General features: G+C 27.1%; 3 protein-coding genes across 3 annotated transcripts; 2 read left to right on the plus strand and 1 right to left on the minus strand.

Annotated features, from left to right (window-relative positions):
• Positions 1-1,336: 1,336 nt before the first annotated feature.
• MKS88_004866 (pantothenate kinase 2) lies at positions 1,337-3,676 on the minus strand (the record flags this gene model as incomplete). The annotated part of the gene is made up of 1 exon (XM_067218077.1): positions 1,337-3,676. One exon carries the CDS (start codon positions 3,674-3,676, stop codon positions 1,337-1,339), a length of 2,340 nt encoding a protein of 779 aa, XP_067071246.1.
• Positions 3,677-7,389: 3,713 nt separating this feature from the next.
• Positions 7,390-8,813, plus strand: MKS88_004867 (uncharacterized protein; the record flags this gene model as incomplete). Its single annotated transcript, XM_067218078.1, has 3 exons — positions 7,390-7,553; positions 7,864-7,945; positions 8,490-8,813. 3 exons carry the CDS (start codon positions 7,390-7,392, stop codon positions 8,811-8,813), a joined length of 570 nt encoding a protein of 189 aa, XP_067071247.1.
• Positions 8,814-14,177: 5,364 nt separating this feature from the next.
• Positions 14,178-16,872, plus strand: MKS88_004868 (ribonucleoside-diphosphate reductase large subunit; the record flags this gene model as incomplete). Its single annotated transcript, XM_067218079.1, has 2 exons — positions 14,178-16,412; positions 16,555-16,872. 2 exons carry the CDS (start codon positions 14,178-14,180, stop codon positions 16,870-16,872), a joined length of 2,553 nt encoding a protein of 850 aa, XP_067071248.1.
• Positions 16,873-17,029: the final 157 nt, after the last annotated feature.

Below are 17,029 nucleotides of genomic sequence, written 5' to 3' on the forward strand. Positions count from 1 at the left end.
TCATTATTTATTTACCATTTAACTTTGTTTGAATTTTAGTAAAAAATTATAAAATAAAACTTCTTTTTGGTACCGATGGGACAAAAAAAAAAAAAGAAAAAAAAAAGTGAACACATAAAATAAAAAAATATAAAATAATTCCCCATTAATAGTGAAATTTTGGTATAAAGGAGAGGAAAAAAAAAAAATAAAATGAAAATAAAAAATGAATAAATAAATATATAAAGAATAATGAATAAATGAATAATGAATAAATGAATAATGCATAAATGAATAATGCATAAATGAATAACGCATAAATGAATAACGCATAAATGAATAATGCATAAATGAATAATGCATAAATGAATAATGCATAAATGAATAATGCATAAATGAATAATGCATAAATGAATAATGCATAAATGAATAATGAATAAATGAATAATGCATAAATGAATAATGCATAAATGAATAATGAATAAATGAATAAACAGCATACTAGGAACAATATTATTTCGTTACTACAAAAGTGGGAGTGATAAATTACCCAGGAGAAATAGAGGAATGCGGTGAAATAGTAAATAAATCAAAAATGTGCATGATATTATAAAACAAACGTAACGTTTATTTCTCATTTTTGGATATTCCTTTATTAACTCTCGAAAATATTTTATATAATAGCTTATGAAGGGAAAACATAAAAGTTGGAAATTTTAAAAATATTACTAACATAAAGTTATGATGTTGTCATGTTTTTGAAAAATTTTAATGGCAATTTTTAAATTCGTAATGATTTGTACTAAGTTTTATATAACATTAAAAAAGGGAAAATGAACGAAAAATTCAGCAAAAATAAAGGAAAAATAAAAGAGAAAAAAAAAAAAAAAAAAAACTATAACATAATTTTTTTTATAATTAAGTTTTTATAAATAAAAATTAATGTAACGCAAATGAAAATATACACACATACATGTATACATATACTTAATAGTACTTATGTGAAATAAACCTGACCCGTGCAGGCAATTCTATTAAAATTATTTGCAAGTTCAATTTACACAAAATGTGTAAGAAGAACGGTTAATGAGGGTAAACACGTATTCACTGCATACACATGTGCGGACGTATTTACATATGTACATACATAGGCGTATAGACAAAAATATACACAGGTATATATATGCACACGCGCGTAACAAAATTATGGTAACAAACAAATCAGGCTTATTAAAAAAATAATAATATATATATATATATGTATGTATGTACTTCGATACACCGTATAAGAGTTATACCCATCTTTTATGCAAAATGAATGCTGTGAATTTCGTTGAAAGCCATGCGTTTCGTTAAATCAGATAAAACAGCTTAACATTTGCAAGGCAGCCCCTAAACTACTAACATAAGGAGAAACTTTGGTAAAATATAATTTCTGCTCATTATGATACATGAACGTTATATAAATTTTCATCAGTTGTAAACAAGCTTCATTGTCCAAAAGTATACCTGAAAAAACAATGTGCTTCACATTATATAAGTAACTATGTATATATGACTGCTGTGCTGAGTTAAATATGACCATAGACAGTAACGATTTCATCAAATCGCATTCCTTTTTATTAAATTTCACTGTACGCTTTTTTTTCCTGCAATGAGTTTTATTGCCAATATTGTTATTAATGAAAAGTCTGTTCTCAGCGCCTTCATTTTTATTTTCCAAAAAAAAATTATTTATCTCACCGTACTCGTTATTGGCACTAGACTGTTCACTCTTATTTTCATTCACGCACTTTATCTTTTCAAATGTATTTTTTCCTGAACAACAATTTATTACTTTGTTAAAATTTTTTTTTCTGATTTGCTCAGAATTTTGTTCGAACTTTCGCATGTTCGTTAAGGGGTTAATTTTTAATCCATTAAATTTTTTATTTAATAAGGGGTAAAGACCTCGTTTGTCTTCGTAGCTATTCATAGTAATATTTTTATTTACCCCCCTTTTAATACATTTTATTTTTTCCTGCGTATTTAAGCTTAATTCTGTATCACTTATGGAATTCCTCAGAAATGTATTTGCTTCTTCTTTTTCACCCTCCTTTTGCAATATTGGTTTTACCTGCTCAGTTATGCAGCTCTCATATGTATAACTAGAATGGCTATAAAAATTTAAAAAAAAAGGTCTACCGCTGTTATTGTTCCGTTTCATATATTTAAACGCCAAATTATTGTGAGTTTTTGAAGTAAAAAAATGGGTACTGCTATTATCACTTCCAGTAAGTGTACTTATGCTACTATCACTAAAATAAGCACATGTACTTGTTTCAAAAGTAGAGCTAGCCACGTCTTCATGGGTATTTATCAGTGCCTTACTATCCCCTTTTGAATTTGTCCCTTCTTCAACATGGTCTTCATTTTCTTTTTCATCCTCATCCACATCCGCATCATAACAGTTAAATAAGCTTTTAATGTTGGATATATGTTGAGCATTACCAAAAAAGGACGCAGTTAGATCGCTACTTAAACCCGCATTGCCATAAGATGTACCATAAATATCACCAACAGTCATATCAAAAGTTCGATTTATCCCATTAATAGCCAGTTTACAAATTCTTTGTAAGGAACAAAATTTTCCAGTTATTAAAAAAAATAAATTTTGAATAGTCTTATAACTAATAAAGCAACTACCAATTCGTTGTATAATATTCTTTTCATTAACTAGGTGATAGCTAATACCTCGTTTTACATTTACTATTAGATAGGGGCATATATTACCAGCTTCTTCTTTGTTCAAAAGATGCTCCCTTAGTTTATTTCTATCATTTATGGAATCTCCTCCATTCTTGACTGCTTCATTGTTCTCTTTTGACATTAAGAAATGATACAGACAACCAGGATAAAATTTCTTTAAAAAGTTTATGGCACTCTGTATGCATTTTATTTCTTTATGATAGTGCATACTTTTAAGTTCTATTAGTTTTCTTAATTTGATCTCTATATAATAATTTTGTCCCCCCGTTAAATTTACTGCTACGTTTTTTATTATGTCTTTGGTACATTTAAACAGAGCTTCCTCAATATGTTTTACCTGTACAGTAAAGAAATAAATTCGGGCTATTTCATCCTCACCTTTCAGAGTATTAATAGCATCACCGTGATTGTCCATATGTATAGTGCTCTTTCCATATATGTCTACTTTTATCGCTTCATCTGTTTGTATATTGATACCCACTTCGCTTTTCACAAAATTATTAAAAATAGGAAAACAATCAAGCAAGTCTTTCTTTTCTTCCCCTTTAAAAAAGTTGGTTAAATGAGCTAGCGAAAATTGTGCATGTTCGCATATATCCGCATTATTTTTTAATACAGCCATTTGGACATCACCTTCAATAATATGTTTTATATTTAGCATATATACAAACATATCTTTTTGCATTTTTAAATAATCATTGTTTGATTTACCATGTGTATTGAATTCATCTTTTTCTTTTCTCTTCTCATATGGTGAAGCATAATTATTACTACATATATTGTTCAATCCCCCATTATTATTATCACTGTAATTATTCTTAGAAACGTCGCTACACGTGTTTCCAATCAAACTATATGCATTTTTTTTTTTTCTAATTTTTTCATTTATTAAAATACTCGTCACATGAACATGACCGAATGAACATTCCACGCCTATGGTGTTACCCATTGTTAAATTTTAGATGATTTTTATATTTGTATTTATTATTATTATTTTTTTTTTTTTTTTTTTTTTTTTTTTGCTAAATAATAATAATTATATATATTAGTAAAAAGGGAGAATTTTATGTAGCATTATTTTTAAGCTTTCTTTGCAATCAGTAACTAGAGGCATGTTATTTTTGTACTGACGTAAATGGGTTATGAGGCTAAGTGCTACATGTATGTATGTATGTATGTATTGTGCATATATATGTCGGCACATACGTATCTGAATATGCACATATGCAGCTGAGTATAAATTCCTATAATTTCCGCTTTATGTGGACTGACTCCCTCGTTTTAAAAAGGACATAAATAGTAGTAGTACTTATAAAGATATATTCTCCTTTTTTTTAATTTATTTTTTTATTTCCAAGAGTGTTTATATATATTGGAAACATGGTGTAGTTAGCTATTTTGCTAATTCGTTCAGCTAGTAGACTATTCTTATTTACCTATGTATTTATTTGTAGCTTTTTACAAAAATTACAAGTGAAAATTATTACTAATAACAAATAAGGATAGGAATAAAAATTTTTTTATCTTTCTGCGTAATGACTATTTGCTCTATTTTTTGAAGTCCCTAAGGAATGAAATGTAATTAAAAAAAATAATAACAAAATAAATTAAGAATAAACGAGGAAACAAACGAGGAAACAAACGAGAGCATAAGCGAGCACACAAGCGAACGAACAAACGAACGAACAAGCGAACGAACAAGCGAACGAACAAGCGAACGAACAAGCGAACGAACAAACGAACGAACAAGCGAACGAACAAACGAACGAACAAGCGAACGAACAAACGAACGAACAAGCGAACGAACAAACGAACGAACAAACGAACGAACAAGCGAACGAACAAACGAACGGCGTAATCGGATGATCACGAACTTTTATTTTAATATTACGCGTTTCTTCTCAGCTTTGTTTATTTGATTTTATTATATTTCGTTTATATTAATACTACTTGAACTATTTTATTTTCAATATGGAGATTAAAAGGCATGTTGATAAGAAGTGAATAATAAAAAGCAGTGTATACAAACATATACAACATGAAAGAGCAGTGAAGTTTGCTAGGAGAGTCATGCATTTTCCGTCGCTTGAGTATTTTCCCTATTCGTTCTTCTATTATATGGAGATATATTTAGACTATTCACATATACACATGTAATTGTTTTTATAATATCACTGACGTTTTTCCAAATATTTTTATAACATTGCATTATAAGAAAAGTTGGAGCTAATCAAGATTTTTAATTTATTTCTTTCAGTTTTGACGTGTTTTATCGTGTTTTGCCATTTTTGCCATATTCCCGTTAGTTTTCTGTTTTGTCCCTATTTGTTTTCCATCTTTTTTTCCATTAATATACTCATATTGACGCTAAAAGAGTGAGCATATTTATTTTTCAGCTAGCCAATATTTAGAGACATATACAATGTCTGTACAGTTGACTGAGTTTTATTATAGTTTCCTTCTAATTCACATTTTTATAATTATGCAAAAAGAACTTTAATGTGTTAAATAGCGAAATTAAATATTTATTACTTATATAATTAACAACACACTGGAATTAGGAGCAACGTACTTTTTTTTGTTTTTTTTTTTTTTCATGTTGTTGTGTTTCCCTTTTTATTTTTTGCATATTGTTTATATAATTTAATATTCAAACATTCTGAGGGTAATATTCTCTCATTTAGTTCAACGATACAAACATGTACGTCACATATGAGCAGTTAAAGGTCGTTCATATTAAGTACTGTAAGCATATCTTGTATATTTTTTTTTTTTTTTTTGAAGTGAACATTTTATGTAAATTTCTATGTAAGCACATATTCACGCACGGGAAGGCCGAGTATAGGTATAGTATACGCAAATGTATACATAACATAAATATATAAAGTATGTGCACGATTATATACAATGCTTAATTTGTTTACGTATATGTATACATGGGAACGTGCATGCGCAAACCAGTATATATGTGTATGAATTCCCTGTATATGTTGACAGTTTAGCGGTATTTACCACCTGTTTTCAAACGTTAACGGGCAAAACAAAGAACAATACAAGAACAAAATGAGAGTAATTGAAGAACAAAATGAGAGTAATAGAAGAACAAAATGAGAGTAATTGAAGAACAAAATGAGAGTAATAGAAGAACAAAATGAGAGTAATAGAAGAACAAAGGAACAACATAACAAAAACAAAATTTCGACATATAGGAAGGGAGAACTTTTAATATGCGCCTTTTTTTTTTTTTTTTACTAACCTTTTGAAGAATGTACATTTGCCTACATGTGTATGCATAACACATTTTAAATGTTTTCAAAAATAAACGAATTTTATTTCTCCTTTAATTAGTATGCACACACATACATATATATATATATATATATATATACATCTTAATACGTTGTGTTTTATTGAAATTTCAGGTTGAAATGATCATATAATATTCGCCAATTTACACATGTATCAATTAAGATAAAAAAAAGTATTTATTTTGAAAACTCAAATATTTGCAGAAAAAAAAAAAAAAAAAAAAAAAATATATATATATATATATATATATATATATATATATATATTTACACGAAAACGACGTATTTGCAACCATCGTTTGCTTAATACCATATTTATAAAAAGAAAGTACACAAGGAAAATATTAAATACATTTTTGCGGATATCATTGAAACAACGAGTTAGACAATTGTAGGTTATGCACAAGGAAGTTTTTTTGATTTTGGCACTGTCATTAAGTTATTCGGTCATTTTGTAATTTTTTCTACTATATTGCTTTATTCCTTTATTTTTATTTAATTTTTTTTATTTAATTTTTTTATTTAATTTTTTCATTTATTTTTTTCATTTATTTTTTTTATTTTATTTTGTTGCATATTCGGATATATATTCACTTTAAAAATGTTTTAAAGCAAAAATCCAAATGGGAAAAAGGAATAATATAGTGTGTTTACATATAAAGAATAATAATTTCTTCTCGTTAGCTTTTCCTTTTCCTTTTTTTTTTTTTTTTTAATTTAATTTTAATATTTTTCCATTGCGTTCAGAATAGTACTAAACATTATTATACTTTTTTACTCGTCCCAAATTAATTGCAAAATGTAGTGTAGGCAAACATTATATAAAATAAAAATGATTTTTTCTTTTCATAATATTTGGACATTGCCATTTGGATTTCTTTTTTTTCTTTTTTTTTTTCTTTTCAATTTTTCATCTTTTCAATATTTCATCTTTTCAATATTTCATCTTTTCACATTTTCGCATATCACCTTAAAAACATTTTTGAAAAGACTGGGGTGCAGCTCTTATTATAAAATTATTACTTTCATATTTTGTTTAAAACTTGACTTTTTCATATTTTCCTATTTCTCTAACCCATTTATTATCATAAGAATGCAGAGCCAAACTAGACGAGTAAGCGCACCAAAATAACTCATGTGTTACATAAAAAAAGGAAGAAGTGTATTTATATATATATTTATATATATGTGTATATATAAGTATGCATGCGTAGACCTTTACACACATTTACAATTAACAGGACATGCTCACGTGAATAAAAATATTATGTACATATTGAGTATGAAAATTTAACAACTTATTTAACACGTTCTTCATGTGCAGGTAAATGCAACATTGAGAAAATGTACGGAAATGGATGCTATGAATCGTCTTTATAGTATTCAGTTAATTGAGCAGAGGGAACGAATAGAAAATTTAAGAAGAAAATTAAATTCTTACAATAAAAATATAGAACAACAGGAAAGTATTTTCAACCATCTTATAAAATATACTGACGGATTTTTAAATAATATAATGTAATTTTTTTTTCTTAAAAACCTTGAAGACATTTGATTGTATATTTTATCATTGCCCACTGTACATACTCTAAATGAAACTGCGCAAAATGTATACGTTCACATATTCACATATATGCATGCCTACCTATATACATACATCCATGCCTACCTATATACATACATCCATGCCTACCTATATACATACATCCATGCCTACCTATATACATACCTGCATACGTATTCATATGTATCCATGTATGTGTGTGCATATTAAAAAGTGTAGAGTAAGGGCACATGCCTCCATTATTTTACACCATTTTGTTATTAGAGCCTTCCTGGAAAATCTAACATACGCAAAAAATTTTAACTTACTAACAAGCTGCTCGAGATGCTACCTTGTCGATGACAAGGTACGGTTACCATTTCATTGAACGAATTATATGTTCATTAAATCAATTATATGTTCATTAAATCAATTATATGTTCATCACATCAATTATATGTTCATCACATCAATTATATGTTCATCAAATCAATTATATGTTCATTAAACGCTCTAGGTTTTTTGCGTAGATGCTTTTTTAATTTGGTGTCAACTTAGTCGTTATATACATGGTTGAGTGAATTTCTTTTTTTTTTTTTTTTTTTTTTTTTCTTTTTGACCCTTTTTGGTAATTTTTGGCCATTTTTAGCCATTTTTTGCCATTTTTAGCCATTTTTTGCCATTTTTAGCCATTTTTTGCCATTTTTGACCATTTTTTGCCATTTTTGACCATTTTTTGCCATTTTTGACCATTTTTGGCCATTTTTGACCATTTTTGGCCATTTTTGGCCATTTTAATTATTTTTAATTTTTTTTTTTTAATTGCATTGTATCACACGGTAAGCACACGTACAACCGATATACTTAGCTCATCCATATCTTTGCATTATTTCGCTCCTTATTCAATACAGGATGAGATAAACCTTGTGAACAACTTCAACAAAGCGAGCACTTGTATATGCAAAAAGATCAAGTCCAGAAAATCAGTTAATAACAAATGTAAAAACACCATCGTATATAATAAAACTAGCTTTTACGTAGAGGAAAATACTAATAGAAAAAAAAATAAGAAAAATAAAAATAAATATAAAAAGGACTTGAAAAAAAAGTATTTACAGCAAAATGAAAATATATATAATCTTCATAATCCTTACGATACTGTCGAAGTCAAGGAGTTGTATAACATTTACAGAAAACAGAGTTTAAGTTCTTGCGATAACTACTACATAAATTAGGGCTTTTTGAAAATGATACCAAAAAAAAGGAAAAATGAGAAGAGGTAGGAGAAATTGAAAAAGGAATGGAAGTAAAATATAGAATGGACGAGAAAAACGGTAAAGACGTGGAAAACAAAAAATAAAAAGAAAAGCAAGAGTTCACATGATAGCTAAATTAACTGTTATCGCAACGTCACCCTACTTTTTAATAGCTTAATATATATATATATATATTATATATATATATATATATATATATATATATATATTTAGTACCATATGTTAGTACGGCATGTATACATATGCACCTTGTATTTATGCTATTTATTGTTGTACTTTTTTTTTTTTGCAAGTACCTTTTTTAGTTTTTGTTTTCTTCACTATTTTTTTCGAATTTATATTTTAAGATTTTAATTTTTAGTTTCTACAATTCCTGTTTATCCGCTTTTAAATTATTAATATTATTTTTTTCTGTACTATAGTATACTAAGATTTATATCATGTACATATACATGTATGCTCATACATGTCATATTTGTTATTTTAAAAAGTCAATGTGTTTTATTTATTTTATTTATTTAATTTTATATTTACTATTCTTATATTTCCGAGCTGATGTTGTACATATTTTATGTAGAATTTTTAAAAGTACGTCTTGAAATTTGTTTATTTACCTGAAGCTTTAATTTTTTTTCTTTTTTTTTGTTAATGCAGCAGGGTTACGCATGTAATGTATTAAGTCCGAAAAAATTAAACTGACATATGAACTATGTATACGTAGATATATATGTAAATGCCTATATATATAATATATGTATATATTCCTTTTTATTTTTTTTTTGTTCGCTTTAGTATGTTTAAAATTCGTTCATTTTTTGTTCATATTTTCTTTTTCTCTGTAAACATATATTATTTTAATGCTACAATGAACTTTATGCATATTTTTTCTCGTTAATATTTTGTTCTTCATGACTTTGTACGCATGTATCTATGCATATATATATATATATATATATATGTATATTTTTATAACTCCATGTAAGTGAACCATATTTCGTATCCCTAAATTTACCACAGCAATTTTCTTCTTTTCAACTCGTTAAATGAACAAATTTTTTAAAAAAAGGCTTTTAAAAAAAATTGAAGAAAGTTTAGTAATTGTTCTATTTTTAGTAAAAATTAAAAAAAAAAATTTTCTTCAATTTTACCATTTTATAATACTATTTTATACTTTATTTTGTACTTCTTCCTTTTCGTTATAACTCTTTCAAAATACATAGAGAAACGTTTATATGTTATTTAAGTTTATTATTATTATGTGTAAAAACTAATTATATGCACGAATATAATAAGAGTATGTATTCATAGTATGTTTATATTAAATACAACTGTGTTATACTCTCACTTGTGAGCTCCTCATATATTTCTCTTTAAAATTTTAACTGCGCTCATATATTGTACACACTAAGAATAATGAAATATTTTGCAAAATTTGTAATATATATCCCTTCTTTTGAGGGTGTAAAAAGAAAAACAAAAAAAAAAAAAAAAAAGGGAAAAGTATATTTAAAAAATAAAACTGCTTACTGGGCACTTATAAAAAAGGTCATGCCACTTCTAATTTTGTTTGCATGTTCATTTTTATAAACATACATAAATACATACATTCGTATGCACAATAAGCATATATATACATATACATATATATATACATATATATACATATACATATATATATACATATACATATATATATACATATATATATATATATATCACTTAGCTGTTTTTAATAATTTTATTTTTTTATAGTTTAAGATTGTAGTAACATACACACTTCAAAAAAAAAGAAAGAAAGAAAATAAAAATAAAAATAAATAAATGAAATATCCAAAGGGGAAATACACTGTAGCATAAACGTTTTGCATGTATAAACTTATTTATTATTTTTTTTTTTTACTCTCCTTTCCTTTGTTGTTTTATTATAAACATTGACTTGTCCAAAAGAGGTAAAATAAAATGAAATATAAAAACAGTCGCAGTGAAAGAAAAAACAAAGAACAGTAAATTATAATACAAATATATTATTATGCTTAAGCGCAATAACTACCATACCAAATGCTAAATTTTTTCATGTTCTTATTTTATTTTAGCTGTATACGGACTGTAATACATTTTATATTTCTGGAGTATACATGTAGTAGAATATCTTGAAACATATGCAAGCCTTCTTTTTATGTGTACTTTTGATTTGTTTAAAATAACTACGCATCGCACCGGGAATAGACGGTTTAATGTGTACATAGTTTTTGTTTGTATATTCGCATATATGTACATATATATGTATATATTTATGCATAAACATATGTATATATGCGTAAACACATAAGTATACATACGCGCTTTTTTTTTTCTTTTTTTTTAATTTTTAACATTTTGAATATATTCACGTGCACATTCACATGCAAACATATACTTGTTAGTATTACGTTTTCACGACCTCCTTTTGGACGCTAAATTTTTTTTGTTTTCATTTTTTTTGTTTTCATTTTTTTTGTTTTCATTTTATTTGTTTTCATTTTTTTTGTTTTCATTTTATTCGTTTTCATTTTTTTTTTTTTTTCAAGATCTCCTGATCATCTCGTTGAGCTTTATATATACCATAATATTAGTTTACATGTTTGTACATGTTCTGAAGCACTTCCCCGTTATTTAACGGTTATACGCATATATTTGTATGTATGTATATACGCATGTATGCATGTACATATATATGTATTGTGTATACTTGAACATACATACACATATATGCCATGTACATAAACATTTGTATCATATATATGTATATATATATATATATATATTATATATATATATATATATTATATATATATATATACATATATAAGTATGAACAATAATGAATGGGTTTAACTAGTTTTGATAATTAATTGCACGTAAGTTTGCTCATTAAATTTATGATGAAAAGAACTTTTTGTGAACTCAAAGAATGTATCATATATATGTTCTTTAATTTTTATCAGCAAAACATACAATTGTAAAAAGAATAGGAATAAAAAAAAAATTAATAGAACGCTATATTTTTCTTGATTTTTCTTAATTTTTTTATTATTTTATATTTTTTTTTTGTATTTATTAAAACCAAATGTACTCGAGTATGCACGTATGTACGTATGCATATTGTCAATTATGCATATATGTAAAAACTTTCTAAGTTAAATTCTTTTCATATATTAGCTAATTAAATTGTCTAATCCTTTAAAATATTACTTTCTTTTTCTTAACGTTTTTAATGTTCTTTTCTTTTCTTTTTTTCTTTTTTTTTTTTTTTTTTGCTTTTGTTTAATTATGAACTTGTTTTATTGTCTTACATCATTTCGATGAATATACAAAGATTGTGCAGTTATAAATTTCTGTGCTTCACTTGTATACATATAATGTATGCTTATATTTTTTCCATTTATCGACCATATTTTACGAGTTTTTATTTGAATAGAAGTTATAAATAGCAAAAATAAATTAATGCTACATAAATGTAAGTGCGTATTTATACGTACATATATACATATATATGTGTGCAAATATTTATGCATACATATTTGCCCATATACATTTCTCATGCATATTTATGCTTACATATTTATGCTTACATATTTATGCTTATAAATTTGTGCATATTTACCTATGAGCAGTATACTTGTGAATATTGGCATTCACTCGAACATTTACTAAAATGTACGAATTTTGTTAATAAAAAAAAGAAAAAAAGAAGTTGCCATGTAAAAATAATAGTATAAATATTATATAATTGTGCTAAAATAATCAGAAGGATATATTTTTATGAAACTTGTTCAACATTTTATAAATGCAGAATAATCGAAAAGATTGCCCGACATTTATTTAAACGAGTAAGTTAGCAAAAGTGCGCATAAAAAAGGGGAAAAATGTACTTGTATATGCGCATACATGTACGTGTTCATATATGTATGCACGTATGAATGCGCGTATGAATGCGCGTATGCATGTGAGTAGGTATTCACGTATGTATGCATGTATGTATATGCTTATGTATGTGTGTACACATGTATACGTAATTTGTTATGTATTAAAATAAGAGATCCCTTCATTTTTTGTTCTTCGTTATATCATCTTTTGCAGTTTTATCAATTCCATGTGTGCATATATTCTTCACGTTTTCGAATGTGCAGGTTTATCAATAAATTGTTAACAGAGAAGAACAAGAAAAAAAAAAAGAAGGGAGCAAAGAAGGAGACAAATATTCCATTTCCCTATTCTTGCCGCTAAAACCTCAGACAGTCAAGTACTGCATAGGCAATATGTGCTAACAGTGGTTCTGTCTAATTTTTTATAAGATATAAAAAGAAAATCATTTTAGGAATACACGAAGCGATTGTTTGTCACTTATGTTTTATTTTATTAATATATTTGTCTAAAAAAAATAAAGTGGGAATAAAAAAAAAAAAAAAAAAAAAAAAATTTTTAAGCGAAAATTAAAAAAAAAAAAAAGATAAAAGAGAGCTTGTCCATTTGAGGATTTTTTTTTTTTTTCAAAGACACACGTATTAATAAAAAGGTCTAATAAACTATTTTTCTGAATTGGCAAAAATTTACTCCGCAATTATGAACATGTACATGGAACGAAATTCGCAATATAGAAAAACAGTTTAAAAAAAAAAAAGAAAAAAAAGAACGAAAAGCAAAAAAAAAGGAAAAAAAAATTCACTTTCATTTGCTGAGGAAAATTTTTAGTTGAAATATAAAGCAGAAAAATTAGCGTTTAAACGAAGCTCAAAAAAAATATTTACAAAGGATAGGCATATATATATATATAATATACTAACAGATAGGTATGCGTTCTTTTTATGTAGATTACTTATTATTTTGGCTTAAAAAAATATTTAGAGTAAATTTTCTTACATACTTAGGAAGCATTTAAATAGCTCTTATAAAGGGAAAAACATACGAAAATCTCCTTGCGCTTTTTTTTTTTTTTTTTTTTTTTTTTTTTTATCTCTCCCTCAGTTTTATAGCGAAATTGAATAGTTATCCATATTTGTTTGAGAGAAAAACGAAATAAAAGGATATAGAACTAAATAAGTCGAAACAGAATAATATTCAACAAAATATAAAAACAAAACACCTACACGGAGCTGTATGCTCAGAATAGCCATAGCTTTGTAGCGTAACAGAACGACGCATTACTTTTGGTTAGCGGTTCTTGTATATATATATATATATTATATATATATATATATATATATATATATATATACATAGGCACAACTGTGCGCATTTTCAAAGCACACCTCAGAACTTACATTCATATTGGAAGAAAGCAGGATGGCGGAAAACATAAAACGCTTGCCGATGGCGTGCGATAGTGGAGAAATAAAAAAGAGCTTGTCAGGGAGGATATCAGATGATGGGATTAAAAGAACACCATCAGGAAAACCTATACAAACAATGTATGTATTGAATAGAAAGGGAGAAGAAGAAGATATATCGTTTGATCAAATTTTGAAAAGAATACAAAGATTATCATATGGTCTTCATGAATTAGTAGATCCAGCAAGAGTAACACAAGGAGTAATTAATGGTATGTATAGTGGAATAAAAACATGTGAATTAGATGAATTAGCAGCTCAGACATGTGCATATATGGCTACAACTCATCCAGATTTTTCAATTTTAGCTGCAAGAATTACAACAGATAATTTACATAAAAATACTAGTGATGATATAGGGGAAGTAGCAGAAGCATTATATACATATAAAGATGTAAGAGGAAGACCAGCAAGTTTAATAAGTAAAGAAGTATATGAATTTATTTTACAAAATAAAGAACGATTGAATAAAGAAATTGATTATACACGTGATTTTAATTATGATTATTTTGGATTTAAGACATTAGAAAGATCTTATTTATTACGTATTAACAACAAAATTATTGAAAGACCACAACATTTATTAATGAGAGTATCGATAGGTATACATATTGATGATATAGATAAAGCATTAGAAACTTATCATTTGATGTCTCAAAAATATTTCACTCATGCTACACCAACATTATTTAATTCTGGTACTCCTAGACCCCAAATGTCGTCTTGTTTTCTTTTATCTATGAAATCAGATTCAATAGAAGGTATATTCGAAACACTAAAACAGTGTGCTCTTATTAGTAAAACAGCTGGTGGTATAGGTGTAGCAGTACAAGATATAAGAGGACAAAATTCGTATATTAGAGGTACGAATGGAATTTCAAATGGACTCGTACCTATGTTAAGAGTTTTTAATGATACAGCTAGATATGTAGATCAAGGAGGAGGAAAAAGAAAAGGTTCTTTTGCTGTTTATATTGAACCATGGCATTCAGATATATTCGAATTTTTAGATTTAAGAAAAAATCATGGCAAAGAAGAATTAAGAGCAAGAGATTTGTTTTATGCTGTTTGGGTTCCTGACTTGTTCATGAAAAGAGTAAAAGAAAATCAAAATTGGACTTTAATGTGTCCAAATGAATGCCCAGGACTAAGTGAAACATGGGGTGAAGAATTTGAAAAATTATATGTTAAGTATGAAGAAGAAAATATGGGCAAAAAAACTGTATTAGCACAAGATTTATGGTTTGCTATATTACAAAGTCAAATTGAAACAGGTGTTCCATATATGTTATATAAAGACTCATGTAATGCTAAATCGAATCAAAAAAATCTAGGTACTATCAAATGTAGTAATTTATGTTGTGAAATTATTGAGTATACTTCACCTGATGAAGTTGCTGTATGTAATCTTGCTTCTATTGCTTTATGCAAATTTGTGGACTTGGAAAAAAAAGAATTTAATTTTAAAAAATTATATGAAATTACAAAAATTATTACTAGAAATCTAGATAAAATAATTGAAAGAAATTATTACCCTATTAAAGAAGCCAAAGTGTCTAACAAGAGGCATAGACCTATAGGTATAGGTGTTCAGGGGTTAGCAGATACTTTTATGCTTTTGAGATATCCCTATGAGTCGGATGAAGCTAAAGAGTTGAATAGAAGAATATTCGAAACCATGTACTATGCTGCTTTAGAAATGTCTATGGAATTAGCAATGATTCATGGACCTTATGAATCTTATCAGGGTAGTCCAGCTAGTCAAGGTATTCTACAATTTGATATGTGGAATAAAAAGGTAGATAGTAAGTACTGGAATTGGGATGAACTAAAGCTCAAAATACGTAAACATGGTTTAAGGAATTCTTTACTACTTGCACCTATGCCAACTGCTTCTACATCTCAAATACTTGGGAATAACGAATCCTTTGAACCTTATACTAGTAACATTTATTATAGAAGAGTTTTGAGTGGAGAATTTTTTGTCGTTAACCCTCATTTGTTAAAAGATCTATTCGATAGGGGCTTATGGGACGAAGATATGAAACAGCAGTTAATTGCGCATAATGGAAGTGTCCAGTATATAAGTGAAATACCCAATGATTTGAAGGAACTCTACAAAACAGTCTGGGAAATCAAACAAAAGAACATTATCGACATGGCTGCCGATCGGGGAGTTTTTATCGACCAGGTATGGACCAAAAAAAAAAAAAAAAAAAAAAAAAAAAAAAAAAAAAAAAAAAAAAAAAAGAAAAACTTCCTTTCTTGCGCGTGTGTGCATATTTTGGCGCTTTTTCGTATTTTCACACTTTCAAATTTTTACTTCTTAACAGTCACAGTCGCTGAACATTTACATCCAAAAGCCAACATTCGCAAAACTTTCAAGTATGCATTTCTACGGATGGGAAAAAGGCTTAAAGACCGGGGCCTACTACTTGAGAACACAAGCAGCAACGGACGCGATTAAATTTACTGTTGATATGCACGTAGCGAAAAATGCAGCAAAAATGAAAAATGCTGATGGAGGAGCAGGAGTAGCTATTACAAGAGAAACATCAAGAGAAACTATTTCAACAGATTTTACTGTTACTCAAAATGTTTGCCCACTGCGTCGTAATAATGACGATCAGTGCCTGATGTGTTCAGGATAATTTTTTTAACGTCCATGCAACATTGCGTACATATACGCACATATAATATGTATACATACATACATAATACATATATATACATAATACATATATATACATATTACATGTATACATATTACACGTATACATATTACGCATATACATATTACACATATAC

The sequence above is a fragment of the Plasmodium brasilianum genome, chromosome 13, assembly GCF_023973825.1.
Source record: "Plasmodium brasilianum strain Bolivian I chromosome 13, whole genome shotgun sequence".
NCBI lineage: Eukaryota > Apicomplexa > Aconoidasida > Haemosporida > Plasmodiidae > Plasmodium > Plasmodium brasilianum.